Source organism: Stegastes partitus, unplaced genomic scaffold (assembly GCF_000690725.1).
Source record: "Stegastes partitus isolate 25-593 unplaced genomic scaffold, Stegastes_partitus-1.0.2 Scaffold120, whole genome shotgun sequence".
Classification (NCBI taxonomy): Eukaryota; Metazoa; Chordata; class Actinopteri; family Pomacentridae; genus Stegastes; species Stegastes partitus.
In genome coordinates this window covers 343,568-364,037 of record NW_007577851.1, presented here as the reverse complement: position 1 = coordinate 364,037, position 20,470 = coordinate 343,568, and the positions used below count along the sequence as shown (strand labels likewise).

Sequence of the window (20,470 nt, the reverse complement as noted above, 5' to 3'; positions counted from 1 at the left end):
ACATTCATGTGGATGTTTACTTTGACATGGGCCTAAACATTGCTGCAGACAGACCCTTAATGGCAGCGGTATTCCCTGATTGCACTGAGGCCTTTTAGCAAGGACAATGCACCCTGGCAAATCGTAGAAATCGCTTAGGAATGGTTTACATGACAAAGAGGTTGAGGTATTGACTTTGCCTCCGAATTCCCCCGATCTCAATCCAATTAAAAAACATGACTAATCTATGGATCCCCTACATTGCAAGTTTTAGGACTTAAAGGATCTGTTGCTCACATCTTGGTTTCTGAAACCACAGAACACCTTTAGAGGTCTGAAGGAATCCACGTGTTGATGGTTTTGGGTATATTGTGGGGACCTACACAATATAATAATATCAGGCAGGAAGTTTTAATGTTGTCATTGATTGGTTTACACAGAAGGGTTTGTCTTACGTAAATGTACAATGAACACGCAGTAACCAAAGCAGAACACAGTCATCTTCAGTTGTTTCTAAAGCTCTTATTTAAAAGAGAACCCAGTCTGACTCACTAGACGTAAGTTGCGGGTATAAGCTTGCCATTGGCCGATTATCTCAGTCGGCATTCTTTCTGCTATCTGTGTGTGACAGTTTTCTTCACCCTGGGAAACAACAAGAACAAGCTCCAAGCATCAACCTACCACAGTGAAAATGAAACTGAGCCTCAAAGTTTTGGTTTTGCAATGCATAGTCAGGCAGCTCTGCTACTTCTTTTTTTTTTCCATTTTATTCACACAGCTCGTCTCCCTGCATGTAAATGTTTCACCACAACAATTCCTTCATCACTGTCTTGAGGAAAGGCCGAACACGCATCTTTTAGCTCCGCCCACAAAGACTGTGATTAACGACTGTGTGTTTAAAGAAATACAAACAAGCCAAAGTGTTTTTTTTTTCTCCTAAAGCAGAATGATAGTGAGGTGTAGCCGCACCATTGTGTTCTACAGAATGGACCGGCAAAGTGAGACTAATGAGAACCTAACCTGATTTACTGTATTCTGGGCTGGCGGAGAAGTTTGGCTTTTGTGACATTAACATTAGCCTTTGAGGTTTCTGGCTCTTCAGTTGAAATGCTGATTAAAGTGCACCATCCCTGAAAAACACAGTTGCACTCAATTAAAATGCACCATAAAGCAGGCAGCAGAAATAGCTGAACAGATTTCCTGGCTGTTTTGACGATTGTTACTGGATTTGTCCTTCTATGAGGTTTAGGGATAAATACCATGACATTTCAGAAAAGACTGAATCACTGACCAATTATGGAGACAAAAGCAGAGATACGGCATCCAATGCATACATGCTGTGTATCTGCAATATTGGTTGCAAATACTGATATATTCAGACATACAACATTCACTTACAAACAGAAATAAACTAATAATGTATAGCACAGAGACTAATATTGTCACAACACTAAACCCTGTTCTCAGAGGGTCTGTACTTAATACACACACATAGAGGAATCGCTAATATGCAGCAAGAGTCATAAAGAACTATCTTCAGCAACAGCAAAAAGATGAGGAAACAGAATACACAGAGAAAGCCTAAATCTAAAAGACCTGTGGCAAGTTTGGAACAACCAACCTGGCAATTACCTTAAAAATGTGAACCAAAGACAACTGGCATTGTGTTTATGGTAATTGGCACCGACACTACGTATTGATTAGATCTTTCCTGTTTTCTGCTTTTTTATTAGGTTAACTGACTTGTGATATTACTTGCAAAGCACTACATTGTAGTACGTTACTGTATAAGATATAAGTTGTCTTTTATTTTCTAAGTACCAGGGGAACAATCCAGTAATTTAGAAACTCTTTTATCATATCTGTAATGAGCTTATCAGTCAAACGGGCCTGTCTGACAGCTCGTCTGCTGATTGTACCACCAGTCTCTTTCAATCATCATCACCTCCAAAAGAAAGTCAGAGAGAAGGTCTTGATAACCTAACAACTCCCATTCATACTCCGGAGATGATTCTTGTTAGCTGGGTATACGTCACTCTGAATTCTTCATCCAATTAGTCCCTGACATATGTCTGTGCAAGGTCATTGAAATTATGTCTATTTGTCTAAATATGAGAGTTGTATTTTTGTTATGCAACATTCCAAAAACTTTCACAAGCTCATTGATTTGAACTACTTTCAAAACCAAAGTCTTTTTCTGCCACAAATGATGGTTATAAGACATAGTCTGGAATTTTTTGGCATAAATGTCCCTCATGGAATTAAAGCCAGAGTGCAGATCTTGTACACATAGCTGAACGTCCATTACATTCAAGCCATTGCAAAACAAGTCTACACAATGTTGATTAAGCCTCTGCAGTATACCCGAGTTTTTAATCTTGTTTCTGACATTCCCGCACTGCTGCACCAGTGGTGAAGCATTAGATTGGTTTGCCAGAACTGAAGAGGGGAGCAACAAGCAATGTAGACAGACTCGACCACAGCAACTAGTAGTATGGCGGAGTCAATGCAGTTGAAACCTAGGAACGCTCGGAAAAAAAAAAAGTTTATAAAGCTCCGGATGAAAAAGAAACTGCAAAAGCAAACAAGAGAGAGGCATATATCATAAATGCGTGTCAACGGTGTTTGTGCAATTACTCTAGCTGCCAGAAGGGAGAGACAAAAGTTCCTAACTTCTGGTGTACATTTCAAAGACTTGTAAAATCTGAGAAATGGTGTTATGAAAACAAAGTTAGCTGACATCTAAAAATCAAACTGTAAAATAGAAAAGTTTGCTTTTCTTCCTTTGAACCCCAGACAACAAAGAAAAAAATGACCGCACTGTCCAAAATGCAGCATGTGCCCTGTCTCAAAGGGCCAATAAAGTGCTGCGTTTGTTCTCTTCTGGCGGTGAATGACTGAGAGATAGTAACAGAGAAAAGCAGTGTGATTACAGAGCAGCAAAGCAAGTCTCGGTCTCCCTTAAACCACACACACACACTCGGGCCCGTCAATCGGCAGTTGAAAAATGAGGCTCACCTTGAAACGACAGGGGACTCGATTCGCTGGAGCATTCAGTGCTCTGTTACCACTGCAAAGGCTTGCATGCACACTCATCTGCACACACATGGACATGGACACACATGGACCCACAAGGCCTCGCTGAGAGTGCCTGCACTGTAGACAATTCTTTAACAGCCCAGACCCACCAACTGGTAAATTAAACTCATTGCATGTATAAACAGATTTCATAAAAAGCTGCACACTGTCAAGAAACTCCCCGTGGTGTTTAAAGGCTGTTTGTGTGTGTGATTGTGTGCGTGGTGACAGATGCTTGAGCACACTCGCAGTGCGCATTGATTACCAGCGAGCAATGTGTGCAGCTTCTCAGATCTTTTCCTTACTTTCTTTTAATGTCTGCCTCTTTATGGATCTCTCTCCTCTGGTCTTCTCATTTTACTCTTTAATAAACTCTATCAGACGCATTTCGAGGTTTAAACTTACTGTAGGAAAATAAGTCTTTACATCTTTTCCTCTAACACGCATACATCACTTTAATCTTGTCTGTGATTCCTCTCCTTCATCTGCTCTCTCTCTCTCTCTCTCTCTCCCCTTCTCCCTCTACCACCTTTCAGCGCCTCCCCGTTCTTCCACCCCCCCTGTTCTCCTCTTTAGTTGCCTCCCCTTCATCCCCCTTGCTGACAGCGTTTCCTCCCCTTCTCCTCCCCGTTCATTTTGCACAGCCAGAGGTGCAATGTGGACGAGAGACTATGATTAAATATAGAGGCATGGGGAGGGGAGAGAGAAACACACAGCAAATCAAAGACAGCATGACAGAGATGGAAAGGGGGGTGGTTAGTGGAAAAGTGCAACAACAAACACAGGTAACAATGAAAGAGCGACGGGAGGATGTTTTGATCAAATAGGATTTTAAAGAGAAAGTCAGAGAGGGAGGAACAGACAACGTGTGTGTGTGTGTGTGTGTGTAGGTGTGTGTGTGTGTGCGTGTGTGTGTGTGTGTAAAAAGAAAGAGAGAAAGACAGAGTGAAAGAAAGGCTGAGACGGACAGGAGTGTGAAACAGATTTCTGAGGATATGGTGTCACTTTCTGCCTGGCAGCCTGCAGGTCAGAGGTGAAGAGTGTGTGTATTTGTGTGTACATGTACCTCTGAAGTCTCAGATACACACACAGGCACGCACGCACGCACGCACACACACACGCAACCATAGAGGACTGCAGGGAGGGAGCAAGAAAGGGGGAAATTTTGTAGCAGCAGGTGCTCTGCTGTCTGGTGCGTCTCCAGACGGAAAGACAAATGCTTGGAAATGGGCTGCAGTAAAATTACCTTCAATTGACTTAGTCTGAATCCCAAGGCAAACTGCTTGACAACTTATATACACAGTCAAACACACTCACACACCGGTACATATGCATGCACATCTGCAGTCCTAACTCTCTCCGTTGCACATAAAAAAAATAAAACACTCTTCTTGCTTTGCTTTTCCCTTCTGTCTGTTTCTCCCCAGAAAAAAATATCATCAGCAGCAGCAATTTCTCTTCCCAAGCAACACTTCTCAAACCTTTTCTAATTCACCGTCTGGCTGTGGCCAGAAAAGAAAACACCACATAAATCTGGAGGGATGTGTGAACTCTGGGTCACGTCCTCTGTGGTCCACTCCTGGACAATGATCACCCCAGTCAACGTGATAACTAATCACAAGCAGTGTTGGCTGTCAATTACGTGTGCCCTCTTGCTTGCTCAGAAGCAACGCTGCAGTCCTTGAGCCAAACTCACTGTCAAGATATTTATATAAATAGGAGCAATATGCCACCAAAGCTGCAATCCTTTGATCTATAGCGCCTTATGTAAAAACCTTACATTTCAAAGCACCACTATCAGTAAATCTCTCACGCCATACTGTTGAGCAATGAGTGCACAGCGCTGTGTGACACTTATTGTTCTCTTGGCTTCGTGTAGAAAGTTGCAGATGCAGGATGCAGAATGAAGTCTAAATTTAAACTGTTCCCAATTCTCTCCTGCAGCTCATGGGCAGGCCCACCAGCATAACAAAGCATATTCATTCAGGTTTAATATTTAATGGTCTTAAATGAAAACTGAAATTCCAAAGAGTCTGACAATATTAATTACACTTGCTGTCAGGGAAAAGAAAATAAAAGGGCGAAAATGTCAATTTCTAATCTACTCATGCTGTCAAAACAGCGTGGGACATCGGGCTTCGAAATGAGTCACTACGGGTCACGGCAGACCATTGGTATGAGTGATTGTGTGCACGACTGTGATTCTGAATACATATGAACTATTAGAGCAGCAGTCAGGCTCATCACATTCAGCCTGAGTTACCTGTCCACTGATGAGAACATATTTTTAATGACTGCAGGGCCGCTGCTGACAGGCAGACCTCTAAAACTTCTCGAAACCTTGAGCTGAAAGTGTTGCCAGTAATCTCACGAGTTCTTAGACTAATAGGTGAACGAAGTCATATTTTATTTATTTTGAAGCATATTGCACTGTTCCATTCTTGACCATGTACAACAAGCATCTGTGCTTTGATGTTGCACCAGCTGGCGTAAAATAAGCTCTTCCCTTTTCTCTTTGTATGTTGGAGTGTGTGAGTGCGAATGCCAGCTGGTTTACCATCACACACTCATCGCAATGTAGACCCAGCACTCAAGAAGATAAGAGAAAAAAAAAATATTGATGAATGCATAAAGACAATTTCAGTGTACAAACAAACACCTTGGACTGGTCTAATTTCATGGACAAATTATTTTGTTTACCAACCAGAATCCTGGCTTCATGTGCCACACTGTGTAATCACAATTGGACAGGTTTTGATTTATATGAAGGTGGTGAAATAGAAATTTGCTAAAATATCTGACCGAGAAGTACAACATGTACAAAATGGATTGACGCCTGAGTCACCCAACAAATGCACTGCACTTTCAATTACTCTCAAGAGCCAAATGTGTGTGATTACGTGATTCCATTATCTTAAATGAAAGCTAATTTTTAACCCGACAAATGTAGCTCCAGCCACTTTTCCCTGCTCTCCAATACAGTACAAATTGCATATGTATATTTAAATAACCCTCATTTACTCTCTTATCTGGGGCTTTTCTTTTTCTTTTTACTTTGATGTACCCTGCCAGTATTTGCTCCCGCAATGGCCCAATTTCCTGATAGGGAAAAAGCAAATATAATATCATGCCCCAATTTTATCAGCTAATCATAGTGTCATAGTGCAGCACTAAAGTACTCTGAGTCAAATCTCAGAAAACTGAACTAAGATCAAACAGCTCATTTTGTTCCCCTCCCAATCAATCCAAAAAAAATTAAATAAGCATAAGAATACATAAATAGATAAGGTTTAACATAATTTAATCGTGCAATAAAATTAAATTTACTGCCTCAGAACAGCCAAAGAAAAAATAAAACATCTGATAACACTGACTTCCACGCCTGGCTACGCCACTGAAAAACACAGTAAGACAGACCAATGTTGCAGTTTATCACGCTGCTGGACAGATTTCCAAACTGCTTCCATGATAAATGCCAACACATGATGTATCATCAGTTTACATACTGCCGTGGGAGGCAGACATAACGTCACTTTAAATGTGTCATACTGTCTCATCTTGTAATAAAAGTCCGCAACAACATCTGTAGTCTTAAATTTTTAAAATCTATTGACAAGCTGGTGAGCAGCATGTGCAACTTGCAACAGTATGGAGGCACATGCTGTTACCCTTAAGATATTTCTAGTCTATATGTTTCTTCACCTTGGAGAGAAAGAAGGTTTTGGCATTTTAGCTCCCACCGACCTGTTGGTGTAATAAGAAGTAGATAGACTTCTATTGATCTGGTCAGTGTGTGCATTCAGTCGAGGTCAAAGCTTTTATACGGTGCTTTACGTGCCTAATGTCTGTGTCTTCTTGTCAGTCCAACCATTTATTGCCTGTTTTCTGTCCTTTCTTCTGTTGTTTCTCTCATTCATTGCCTCTCTCTCTTTCTTTCTCTTTCCAGAACAAATCAACAATGTCCAGAGAAGTCATCCAAGTCATCATCTGCAGGCAGCTGGCCACAAACTGAGAAAAGCTTTGACTGCAATGTCCAAGTGGAAGTAGATAAACTAGTGAGGAGGTCATTAATGGAGGAGCGTTGACAGTTTATAGCCTTATTGGACATTGAATTCCTATCTGCTACTTCCACAGACAAACTCTTTCACGCTGCTCCCCAAACACACAAATTCATTTGGGTAAACAAAAGCTGGAACGATTACGGCTTTCTGTTGGATATAATCTTGCTGACGCTGGCTGATGTCACTGCTTGCCTCCATCCCCTTCAGCTCCTCTGGGGGCTGAGCCAACCTGCAGAGGAGCATGGGCAGAAGGGTGGCTGACCCAACCAATCCGGTGCCTGCACTGGGAGTTCCCCTGGCGGGGGGGCGATGGGGCCCACTGTGCAGTGTCGGGGTGCAGACATCTCCCAGACTGCGGACTCTCCCCTCCATCAAACGACACAGCAGTCAACCAACCAACACACATCGGCCGCTCACCATGGCAACAGACAAAACAACGGCAGTGGAGACAGGGGGAGTTATCAGAAGTGACAGCAATAGTCTGCCGGTGTCCAAGGAGACATCTCAGAACGAGATCAACAGCCTGACACAGGACGACATGGGGTCACAGGGGTCAGGCAGTGGAGTTTACTGCCAGATCAAAACCATACGGACAAACCCCAACGACGCAAGAGGTAAAAGGACAGCTCGGTATACAAATGGCAGCGTGGTAGCCTCGGATGTGGTGGGAGGGGTTTGCAGCGAGGCCACAGAGGGGAAGGAGCCGGCCCAAGAGAGGAGGCGGGTTCAGTCCTTACGAGGTGAGGGTCATCGCTCAGTGTTAAAGACGGGCAGTGTTTGTACGACTGTGCACGCCACCCCGCCTCGGCCGTGTCGAATAATGGCGACGTCCCCACCTCGACTTTGTGGAACATGTGGGAGGAGACGATCGCAGATGACACCGTGCACAGGTGCATGTCGCAGGAGGGCAGTCAATCAAATAACAGCGAGCCAGACTTTACCTAATCCGCCACGGAAACCATCTGTAGCGACAAACCCATCCAGAAAAGGCTCCGCTGCCCTGAACTCTCACAGCAAAAACACAGACACAGCCAACACACAACAGCACACATCAGTAAAGACCTCTCAAATACCACAGCTGTCACACACTATACCGAAAACACACAGTTCACATTCGAACCACACGGCGCACACTCAGAACAAAGCAAGAGACTCAAAGCAGCCGACAAGGCCACATTCTGCAGACTTCAGTCATTACAAGGACTCAGCCACGCAAACAACGGACACACACAACAACTCAGATAGGACCACTGCTAGCACACATTCACAACAAACTCACACACCAACTGCAGAGGTGACAGAACCACATTCAGCTGACAAACACAGTCGTGATCTGGCTCATACCCAGCACGCTGATGAACCTGCACACTCATCAGTCAACTCAAAGCCTCCAACTCCTTCCTCTCACAGTGACTTAAAATCTAGCAGCACGCCACCTCTTCCACCCAAAAACTCCCCTAAATCCACTCTTTCCAAACCAGCCACACCTGTAGCGCAAACCAAAAACCAGGAGACCACAGATATTTCCAAACAATCCTCAGAACGGATCAAACTCAAGGACTACCCGAAACAGAAGAGCAAATCATTCGACGACCACACCCTGCCTTGTAAGACTCATCTGAAAGCACAATGTAACGGGGCTCCGGGAGGGCTGCTAGACGGACACGCAGTGAATGCACCACGTGGGCTGGAGAGGCAGCTGCAGAGTGTGGAGGAGAACCTACTATCCAATCAGGAGAAGATCAAGGTGCTTCTCAACGTGATTCAAGACCTGGAGAAGAGCAAGGCCTTCAGCGAAGGGTGAGAGAAAAAGACTGAGGGAGGAGAAAATAGGAGATGGGGGTAATGGTAAAAGGTTAGAAGAAAGGGAGACTGAAGTGTGAAATGAAGGAGCTCAGATCCCAATACAGAGAGTAAAAAGAGCGAGAGGTGACGAAAAGGATGAAAACAGAGATGGAGAGAAAAGATAAGAGAGGTAAAACCAAGTGCTTAAGCAAGAGTGAGCTGGAGTGATAAAGAGAACAAAGACGGGGAGACGAGAGAGTGTCAAGGGAGTCCACAAGTCTGAGAGGAGAGTGTATTTGAGTTTTTATACAGTCATTTATACTGACAGGCATTCCAAGTCTGTGTAATTGATTTTTAAATGTCAGGCCTGTGCACATGTGTGATCCAGTCCTGTGGGGATAAGTGAGACCTGACAGCCTACAGTCCTTACGTCTGCTTAGTCTTTTTTTTTATCTTATATGCCTTTTTGAATATAAAGTCCCAAAGAGACACTGTACTTCCCAGCACAGCAAACGAATCAAACTACTCCTTCTCTCTCCTAATCTAATTACTTTATTCTTAATTTCACCTCTGATGCTACATATCCTTTGCTTCTCTCCTCTTCTTACTTCAGAGCCAGTTCTCACTTTAATTTCATTGTCCTCCCCCCAGTCTTTCTTCACCGCTTTTTAACCTGCTTCAAGCGATTCGTCCCCATCTCCACCTCCACTCTCATACCTTTTCTTTGCTCCATTCTTAATTAATACCTTTTTCTCTCCCCCTATCTTTCTTTCTGCACCTCCACGTATGAATCATGCCTGCAACTAACAACTGTGAATCACTCCACTGCCCTCTTGCCATTATTTTTCTTTTATTCTCTCCTTCTCTCTGCCCCGACAACCCGTCTATCAGTCTTCTCTGCTGTCATATGTTTACTGTCACTGTTTTGTTTTCTCCTCTGACTGCCCATCATCCTTCATCTCTTCCCTATCTTCCTTCCCTTCACTGTTTCACCTTTACAGAAGAAAATATTCACACGTCCTTTATTTAAGTAAAAGTGCTAATGCCACACTGTAAAAGAACTCTGTTACAAGTAAAAATTCTGCTTTGTAAACGCCACTAAAGCAAACATATGCAAGTGTTATCACAAAAAAAGTATAGAAGTCACAGGAAAACGTGCCTGTGACTATAATACTGTTATAATTATATCATTAGATTATTTTGACTCATGTATTCATTCAAAAGCAGCATTTTAGTTCCACTGGATTGAACTCATTTCGTACTATCAATTGATTTATTGTTTGGTTAGTAAAAAAAAAATCCTGAAAATATTAAAAATGCTTATCCAAATACTACTCTCAACACAATTCCAATTTAAGCAAGCAGCTGATTAATCAACTAAATGTTCCCACTGTATTTGTATTAACTGCGGGGTAGTTTAATATACAGCAAAGCAAGATATTTTACAAGTTCTTTATGTTTTGGTGCAAAAATCTAAATGTATATACTAGAAACTAAAGCTGTCAGATAAATGTAATGACGCAGAAAGTACAATATTTATCTCTGGGTTGGATAAGAAATTGAAGGTGGCATGAAATGAAAAGACGCAAGTGAAGTGCAAGTACCTCAAATTTACACTGAAGTGCAGCACTTGAGTAAATTACTTTATTACATTCCACCACTGCTTTACGGTGAAAACGTCTTCTCTCTGAGTTTAGAAGCATTTCTTCCTTCACACCCTAAATTTCCACCCCTCTCACTCACTTGCCCCTCTCGTTTCTTTTTTTTCCACCTCCCAGTCATCCTAAAACCGACAAAGACTCTACATCACCACCTAAACTCCTTCGCTGCGCGTTTCTACTCCCTCTCATCCCTCCTTCTATCTGTCCAGGGTTAACAGATGTCTCTAGCTGCAGACTAATCCCTATCAGATTACCTTACAATTAATGTTTAAGCTTCGCAATAAGACTCCTAAAGTCAGTGCACAAGCTGTCCTGCCCTGTCGTTGGACTGTATAATATCCTGCATTCATGCTTCTGGGGGGTGTTCATATGCTTGTAGTGAGGATGATTATGTCTCATGCTAAGTGTGTGAAGAAAACAGGCAGACAGAGGGGAGAGGGTAAGAAAAAAAGAGAGGGCAATTGAATGATAGAGCGGCATAAAACGAGTAAGAACCAGCAAGTAAGAGGGACTGCATGTACGTGAAGCTGTGCCAGAAATGAAAGTACTTTAAGTGGGCCGCTGTGATAAAAGTGTCGGCTGAGCTAAAAGGTTGTCGCTGTGCTCAGCTCCTTGTTGCCTTTTCTCTCCTGAAGCAAATACTTGTCATCTGCAGCTGTTGTTGTCTTTGATGAAGACTGTTTGGGGAGAAAAAATAATGCCAGTTACACGGTCTCTCGCCATGTAATTAAAATGTCTATTTCATCAATATAAATCTCTTATTCTTTTATCGAAGGAGTTCAGTCAAAGGCCAGCCAAGATATCTTGGCAACATTAAGTGTTTTAATTACACAGCAGCCAGCATGAGCTTGACAGTTTTGTTTAGTTTTTTTTTTTCTTTCAAACATTCAGCACCGTCTTTAGTTGTGTTGGCTTGTTCAACCTTGATAGCACAGTTGGCATTTGTAATCATATTTTTGTAATTCCAAGCAATCTTCAACACAGCAGCCTTCTAGAATGAAAGACAATAAGATCACATTCAGTGAACCTGCTGCTAATAATATTTGTGTCCTGTATTGTTTGGCTCCCAACTAGATCTACCTAGACAGTCGCTGCAAACACTGCTTTTGCCTGCCTGGAATCGTAATCAGGCAGGTTTTCACCCACTGGGACAATTCAGGCAATGTCCTGGAGAGTTCTATTGGGGTACTGCGTATACACTACACATCACAAACTATTTTGTGCCCTTTGAAGCCCCCAGAGAACACGTCTGATGCTGCTGCATTTAGTTTGCGTTGGTAGAGAGAGCAAAAACAATTGTGACATCAGCAGTCAAGACAGTGAGACTCTTTCCAGTCATAATATGCGAGGCCTTTTGTCAGTGCAAAACAATTCTTTTCCTGTTACATCAGCGTATATGTGATGAATCGTTAAGCATGCATAACAAACAGTACATGTATGTGCAAATACAATTTAGTTGAAATAGGAAACAGTATTTGTAGCATCAGACATGTGGTTACTATCAGCATGCACAGCTTTGTTCTATTAAACTAATTTTGCAAATGTGTGTGAATGTTTTACATCTGTTGTTTCTGCAGTCGCAGCTCATACAGAACTGGTCAGGACATAAACAACTGTCCCACCTGCCAAAAGACAGCCTGCATCATCTACAGGTAACCTGATTAAGATAATGAGCTTACTGTATTACATAACCCACTGTTGCCAACTCATTCTTACCTGAAGCGTAACAAACAGCCCTGAAACTTCTTCCCAGACAACTGTATTCCTATTGTAAACATGAAAATGTTCCAATCCCTATTGTCCTATTGCTTCCCGCCCCCCCAACATATCCAGGTTTTATCACTTATTCAGCACATCTTGTTTGATTTTTATTTGCATTATCCTTTCTTCCTGAAACCCTGCTGCCTCTGCCCTTTTCTCCCACCCTGATAATTGTACAACAATATATCCCTATTATATGAAAAATGCAAGACTAAGAGTCACCCCCTCATCAATATTGAAATGAATACATGCTGTATTCCACAGATTAGAAGAGGATGCTCTATCCAGGAAAGTTATTTACACATAAAAGAATATTCTGTGCAAACAAGCAAATTAATTCAGCACCTAAATGATCCGTCTTTCCTGTTCCAGTCGTCCCCTGTGCGAGTGACCTAAATAAGTAATTGCATTCTTAGATCCGTCTCAACTTACAGAGCTGCACCATCACAATCTGATACCGCATACTGCAGTTTAATCCTCCCGTCACAATCCTTTTCACATTTTTTCATTATGTAAATAATTCCATCTTTCCATCCCATGCCTGCACAATCTCTGTCATCTCTGATTTTCAATCAAACTGGTTTCCTCTGTACATTTATGTCTCTTTCAGTCTCTCAATTGCCAAAGGTACAGTCACCTGTGCCCCAGCATCTAAAAGTCTACGCTGCTCACATGAGCTGGAAATGTAGGTTGGATAACACTAAAAGCAAAAAATGTTTACAGACCAAAGCTAGGCTTGAAGCTAATTGTAGTCGTTCACAATCACATACAAATCTCGCTTGCAGGCCTCAGAGGATAAAAGACACTTTTTTGTAGGGCCTTTGACTATCTAGTTCTCTTTAAATCTCAAACCCACTCGCCTCAAAGCAGCCCCACCTCTGCACCTCTCTTGTGCTTTTACTTTCTATCCCTCGGTCGCTTCATCAACTCCCTCGTTCCCCTCTTCTCATTCTTTTTCTCCCTTGATCTTAATTAACACAGCAGGATCCTTATCCCAGTAAGTAATAATGAGAACCAAGGGGATAGGACTTCTGCATGGCAACATGCTCATATCCATATACACATGTGAAACATATACAAACCTTCCCCCATTTTGTGCAGTGGTATGAATGCACATATTCACAAACACAGTGCAATTCAGTGGAATACAGTATTACATCTGGTTAGACCTGAGACTCAGCAGCTTAATCACTTGGTCAGTAAACAATACATTTTTTAGCAGCTAATCTGAGGGTCATGTAAGTGCTTTTTGTAAGCAAAAGTGCCAAAAATTCACTTGTTCCAGCCTCTCAAACATGAGGATTTGCTGTGGAGTATTTTTAGGTATTTGGACTGTATTCAACTTCAGCTGTGCAGAACAGTGAGTGCCATTTTAGAATTGGCAGATTAATTCATAATGCAAATTATTGTTAGTGACAGCACTGTAACCTGCATTACACAACATTTCACTTAAGCAGGCGACCTTAAATGCACACAAAAAACATTAACCGGGTAATTTTAATCTGCACTTCCAGAGGCATTTTCACACGGACCAAAAACGTTGATGAATTTGATGGAGCTGAACTTTAAGAAAAATTGAGGGGGGGAAAAAAGCTTTTAAAAGCCACTGAATGCCTTTAAACTACAGTTTAGTCATGTAAGAATTTAAATAAGAAGACATTGCTGTTTACAGAACATTAAGCGTTATTATATTCTGACTTTATAAATGCACCTTTGTAGTAGATTGATCATGCTGTGTAAAGACACCAGTTATTACATGTAATATTGATAATTAATGTCCTTGAAATTGGGTTTGAGTTTGGTTTTACATATATTGGAGGACCTGAGGCAGTTACTAGCTTGTTACTTCTCATACCATTATAGTCCTTGACATTTTCTGCTTTCTTCAAACATGCTCACAAGCTAATTAATCCAGCAAAAAGGAAATCAGCTTTCATTAGGTACATCTGTGCATGAATTTCATATGCACACTTGCATGCACAACCTCATACATTCTGACAAACAAATAAATGAATATATTTCACGCCATGTGATGGATGATAATGACTTGGACAGAAATGCAGAATCTGCCTCCTAATCGTTTTCCGTCTCATATGTCAATTTCTTACAAATACAGAAAATCACATTTTCAGTGGTGTTATTGTGACAAACACACACAGGAGTCGTCGAAGTAAAAGAGCTCCATTTATTTGATTGGACAGTAACGGCTATATCAAAATCCCAGAGGATTCTGGGTAAAGAGGAGGGGAGATAGGAAAAGGAGACACACAAGCAGGGGGATGAATTACGCGTGGGACTGAAACATCCATCCTAATGATTTGTGGTGAAAAAAAGAGGTTTCGACGTGGGCTGGCTGCCTGAAGATGTTTTGCCATTGTCAGCTCTAATTAATCTTTATGTTGAGAGACAAGGGGGAGCGGAACTTTTGACAGCCCTTATGTTTTTCTCCCAAAGCCTAAACAGCTCAAACACGCATACTGAAACATATGCTGGCATGTATACACACCTAGCATCTGAAGGCATTCTCTCACTTTCTTCTCCTCATACATACATCCTGTTGATAGACATTCATGAATTGTAACACATCCATACACGCACCAACTGTCTGCTTCATGTTAACCCACGACAAGAACACACAGTCATGCACGCACTGGCAGGGATACTGTAGGTGACAGCTTGCAGAAGGAATTAAAAGCAGCAGCTTTTCCCACTGTGCCATAATCTCGAGAACAATGGTGAGAGAGGTAGTTACCAATGATGGAGACAAGGGAAGGTTGGAACTTAAAAGAGTCATGAGAAAGAAAATCCTCCCATCCCAAAACAGGACAGACTGTGAATTGAGTGGATGTGGGACAGGTGCAGCACTTTATCCCTCTTATATGTAAGTTGTGTGTTTGTGAACAATCTGTCTATGTAGTCTGGGTGCATCTTTTTGATCATTTATTCATTGCAGCCATCTCCATTCGTCTATGCCCACCAAAGCTTTTATTTCCTCGTCCATTCCCTCCATCCCTCTTTCCTGAGGAGCCAATACCTTTCTGCCCTCCCCTCTCCATATCTCTGTTGGCACTCATCCTGTCCTCCTGTCCTGTCTTTTTTTTTTTTTTGTTTCCCTCCTTCATTCTGCATTGACCTCCCTGCCAGGTTTTTATTAAAGGTGGCCTTTCTTTAATTTAGCCATCCTTCCGTCTCCCAAAAGTTTCCTTCCTTCCGTACGTCCCCGTATGTTCTCACTCGACTGTGGCCTTGTTGTGGAAGATGTACAGGTTGGACGGTGGTGGGGGGGCTCATTTCGTGTTTGCATTGTGTGTGTGTTTATGAGTGTACGTCTGTTGGGATATAGGAGGAGGAGGGGGAGGATGGGTAGTTATCTCTGCTCTCCTTGTCTCATCATGTGCCTCATTAACTCCAGATGCCAGGCCCTATGCAGCCCCACCCCTATAATCCAACTCAACACACAAACACACACACATACACACACACATACTGTCACACACAAACACACAGTTACCCAAAAAAGAAGAGAGAAACTCAAAGTCTACCACACTATGACCTGCAGCGATGGACACTTCAGAGAGATGGTGAGAAAGAGAGCGCACGAGAGATGAGAAGGGGGGGAGGGGGAATGAGAGCATAGAAAAAGAAAAGCCAAGAGGGTCTGCTTTGAACATATCAGAGGAGCAAAAAAGTTCCTCCCTTACTCCTTCCTTTAGCTCCTCCATTGTGCAAATGCTCCTCTCCTTCCCTACTCCCTTTTTCATTCTCCTCCCACTCCTCTCATCTCGCCAGCCTGTGATGTACTGGTGCATAAAGTATAGAAGAATACTATGGACGTGAAAAGGGTGCTGAGTTGAGCGCTGTGTGAAAGTATGAGTGTGACTGTGTGCTGAAGGTGCACATTTCTAATTTAAGAACACAACATGACTTTAAATCTCCATATAAAACTGCATTGTGCGTAGATAAAAACCTCTCTTTGAGGTGTTGTCAGCATTTTGTGACTTGATTTTCATGTTATTAGGACTCCTTCGCTCACCTTTCTCTCAACCCCTCTCTTTCTAATCTCTCTTTCCGCTCAGCAGACTTTCATTTGTCCTTACATCTCTCTCACCTCCTCTCTTTCTACCCCGCACATTTAATATCTTTCTGTGAGAAATGAGCTACATAAATAAATATGACTTGATTTTACACAACTTCAACCTCTAAATCATGCTCCTGCTGATTTTCCCTTATATTTGTCTTCTTCCCCTTCCACTGCTCTTTCATTCTCCCTCCTCTACAGTGTGGAGCATGATTTTCGGCAGCAGGAGGGACGCTTCCAGGGGGTTATGGAGGCCCTTGAGGGGGAATATGATGTGCCTGCATCGACTCTGACCAAGCCCACGCCAGCTCCTTCTTCCTCCAGTCGTCCCAGCACCAAGGCACGTGTCAAGAAACTGCGCAAGAAGTGTTTCTGGTGGCTCTAAGCTTTGCATAAGCCACAATAGCCTCTCTTGGTGACAAGTGCATACAGGTGTGGATTATATTTCAGGGGACCCAAAATGTTCAAGAGTAAAGCATCTCATGTGGGTGCACAGCGTGCTTAGTGTTACTAAATTCAGAGGGTCCATTTTTCCGAGCGGCATCCCAGTATATGGCACATTTTCCACCACAACCCATCCTGAGCTCTGATAAAATATACTGGTGAGCAGGTAGAAAGAAAGGAAACGCACTAAGGAAAGAAAAGAGGACCAAAGGAGCTGCTGATTTTTTTTCTCAGAGCCACCCGGGAGGGAGTCTGAGAAAGATCATCCCTTTTCTTTCTCTGTGGGAGCCAGTCTTTGGCGATAAAATTGTGATCAGCTTTTGACTGAAAGTGAGGACATTGTGTTTCCAGAACAAATCTGTAACAGGCAGATGAAGCGTTGACACTTTGGATATCAGACAGGTGTACTGTTCACTTGGCTCAGTTGCTGTCTAGACAGATGGACAGATGTGTGAGCTGGAAGTGAACCTTCACAGCAATTCTGGCTTCATTACAGCAATAAGCAGGGGAACCTTGATCGAATCTTCCTTGAAAATCCAAGGAATTTAACAACAAATTGGAATACTGTGTCTCTGGATGGCTTAACAGCTGAAATATGAATGTAGCAACAGCTGGAGCACAAGAGGGATATTGGTGGAAAAACAAGCTGATGAGCTTCTGGAAACATGGAGATTGCTCACTCGATCATCAGAATTTTGGAGAGCAAAGTGGAGATTGTACTTAGACTACATTAAGAGACAATGTGATAGGCAGCTGATGAAAGACTGACAGTCTGTGTCAGACAATTAAGAATTCTGTCAATGCTGACTGACAGAGTGATTGATTCTCTCCTTTATTACCGTCCAAAATGGAAATGTTTCGCTGTAAGCTCAATCTTGTTTCAAGGATTTTCACACAAACGTGCAAACAAATACGTGCACAAAGAGGCATACACTTGCAGGCACTGCTTTACACATATAGTAGACTCACTGAAACACAAGCAACCACCATAACCCACATGCAAACATGCTTATAGTACACATTCAGTACATTTGTGAACCAGTGCAAACTAGGGGTAGACCATTCTTAGTTCACGGTTGATTGGCCTGTATTAATGTTGTATGAATATATAATAATATTTGTAAAATCTGAGCCAATAAGGCACCAATGGTTTCTGTATGAATAACGGTAAAACTAGCTTTTAATGTCTGGAGGTTTTCCTGATCTAACCATCGCACAACTAGTGCTGAAGAAATCTCTGTTGACATGTTACAATGTGAAGAGCTTCACAGTGACAACACACAGTAAACAGAAAAACCAAAAAAGTCCAGTCTTCTTTGGTATTAACGATAGCAAGCATCCTTTTGTTCACAATAAATATACCAGAGGCAATCATTTTTCCATATCCTATGAGCTTGCTCTGTAGCATTCGGACCATACTGCCACTGCTAATTGGTGAATTGAGCTACAATTGAACAGGATTTGCGCTGAAAACATACACTTCAGGTTGAAACACAGTGTCGAAATGTAGAAAATTCAATAGACGTCACAGCTCAAGGTTCATTATCCCATGTAAAAGTGAAATTTCAATCAATACACACCATCCTTGAAAAAAAAAAAACACAATTAGTAGAGGAAAATAGCCTTTTATAACAAGCTACATCCTGGCAAACATGGCTGTTATCAAAAATCATAACTCAAATCTGTAAAAGAATTGGTATGGGTCTATCCCTTTTGCAAATGCACACCCAGACCATTATTTTTGCACATACAGACACAGCATTTACATAATGCTTCACTGATGGCAGTTCAGAGTGTAAACACTAATCTCACGAGGGCTCACTTCAGCTGCTTCTGGCTCACAAGTTGACACCAATTAGAATCCTGGATGACACCACCACACTTACTAATTAACCAATCTATATCCAAAAAAGCCCCATCCCTGTATTTTTATATGCTGTCCCTTAACAGTGTGTGAGCTCCCACAATGCCCCTCTCTTCCTGATCTTCCTCTTGTATGTGCAATAAAAATGTGTATTTTAAACAAAATATGCTGTTGTCAACATACTTTGTGTTTAGGATGAAACTAAATGGCAGACAGGAGTAGACTGAGCTTTTTTACTTTTAATAACACTGTATTAGCAGCTCAATGATGTTGAAGACACAAGACAGACTCGTGCACTTAAATAGAGTTCAACATTAGGTTGTATGTACTCACAATCAGAGCATGTTCTTGACCCATCGTGATGACTGTCCGGTTTATGATTCTCAGCAGCGACACCACAATGTCCTGGATGTGTTGAAATGTTTCCCCCTGGGAGAAACATAGTGTACAGAAGTATGGTGCAGGAGGAGAAAGAGAATAAGAGATAAAGAGGAAGATAAAGAGGAAAAAAACAAGATAAACAAGAGATTGTTAGTTTTTCTCAGGCGTACTTAAACTCACAAAACACAGACAGATTCAGAACAGCTCCTGCCCTGTTCAAACAGCGTCCACTCAGGAATAACTTTTGGCGCTGGTTCCAGAAATGTCTCAGAACTTTTCCTCTACAAAAACTTAAGACTCATCGGGTTTTATTTGTGCACTTGCTTTGCCCTCGTGTGAACTGTCCTCTGTGTGAAGACGACCAACTTTGCACAATCTTAAAAGCTTGACTTTGGTTCTAAATGAATGGCGGATCAAACGATACAAGAAAGAGAATAAAGTTTTCTGAATCTGAAGTTTTTCACTTCTCAGAAAATGAGCCTCTCCAGAACATTCACTCAATCATCCTCAGCGTGGACATATATTAGCTGCAAAAGGTTTTTGACACATGAATGTGGATTTTCTGTGCAGACCAGCTTTCCTATTCCTATACCCTCATCCCTTCTGAAGCTGCTTTTCTGCCATGTTTCATTTCCTCCATTTGTGCCGAAGGAAACAAAGGGGACAAGATGTTATTAATAGTCTTTGTGCTCAGACTCAGGCCAGATTACTGTTTCATGGTTCGCGAGAGTCTGCAGGTTTGAAGAAACAAACATAAATCTGAAACATTAAGCTGATTTTAGTTATATCAGAATGCTATGTCATGTGTACTGCCTTCAGGGGGTGTTCATACTTGAGCACATTTAGTGCATTTAACCATGGCTGGACTTGCAGTGTACGCTCTGCTAGTCAGTCTCACTGAGTTTCATCTGAGTAGGTGCTTGCTACCTTTCATTTCATACTCCATTTAAATCCATTTAATTCGAAGCCAAGAGGTGACGATGCCCTTTACCCCGATACGATTTCAAAAAATGCTTGAAAAATGTTTAACAGCGCACTTTTATACAGTATTCACTAAATTGAAATACCGAACTCTCTTCCAGTAATTAGATTTTTTTAACTAGGTGATATGGATCTTCTATCAAACTAATTTAATAGCTTAATAGAGTTTTCAAATAATTCAATTGAGGCCAAAAATCATATTTAAAACTCATAGTAAAAATGTAGATATGTTAAACCAAACACATCAGTATTATTGAATGACTACACCGTATATTGTGGAAATGCTTTAGGCAACACTGTGGACATAAATTTATATATGAATATGACGACCCACTAATAGACTAGACAATTTACTGCTTTTTTTTTTTTTTTTTTTTTTTTTTTTTAACCAATCCTT

The 20,470-nt window shown here is 41.8% G+C and overlaps 2 protein-coding genes across 2 annotated transcripts in view; one reads left to right on the top strand and one right to left on the bottom strand.

The window, feature by feature from the left end:
• dock2 (dedicator of cytokinesis 2) overlaps positions 1-20,470 on the bottom strand; it is a 100,000-nt gene that overhangs the window by 32,910 nt on the left and 46,620 nt on the right. The window contains exon 26 of the mRNA XM_008278326.1: positions 19,045-19,140. Within this exon, the coding sequence (XP_008276548.1) occupies positions 19,045-19,140 (96 nt within the window). The remainder of the gene's footprint in view (positions 1-19,044; positions 19,141-20,470) is intronic.
• insyn2b (inhibitory synaptic factor family member 2B) lies at positions 6,648-17,904 on the top strand. The gene is made up of 3 exons (XM_008278325.1): positions 6,648-8,918; positions 12,142-12,216; positions 16,605-17,904. The coding sequence occupies exons 1-3, from the start codon at positions 7,360-7,362 to the stop codon at positions 16,786-16,788; spliced, it is 1,818 nt and encodes a 605-aa protein (XP_008276547.1). The 5' UTR covers positions 6,648-7,359; the 3' UTR covers positions 16,789-17,904.

Excerpts from the sequence above, each read along its gene's own strand:
- insyn2b (XM_008278325.1), top strand. The coding sequence starts at position 7,360 with ATGGGCAGAAGGGTGGCTGACCCAACCAATCCGGTGCCTGCACTGGGA. Across the intron at positions 8,919-12,141 it reads AGCAAGGCCTTCAGCGAAGG|TCGCAGCTCATACAGAACTG; the intron begins GTGAGAGAAAAA and ends TTGTTTCTGCAG. Across the intron at positions 12,217-16,604 it reads ACAGCCTGCATCATCTACAG|TGTGGAGCATGATTTTCGGC; the intron begins GTAACCTGATTA and ends CCTCCTCTACAG.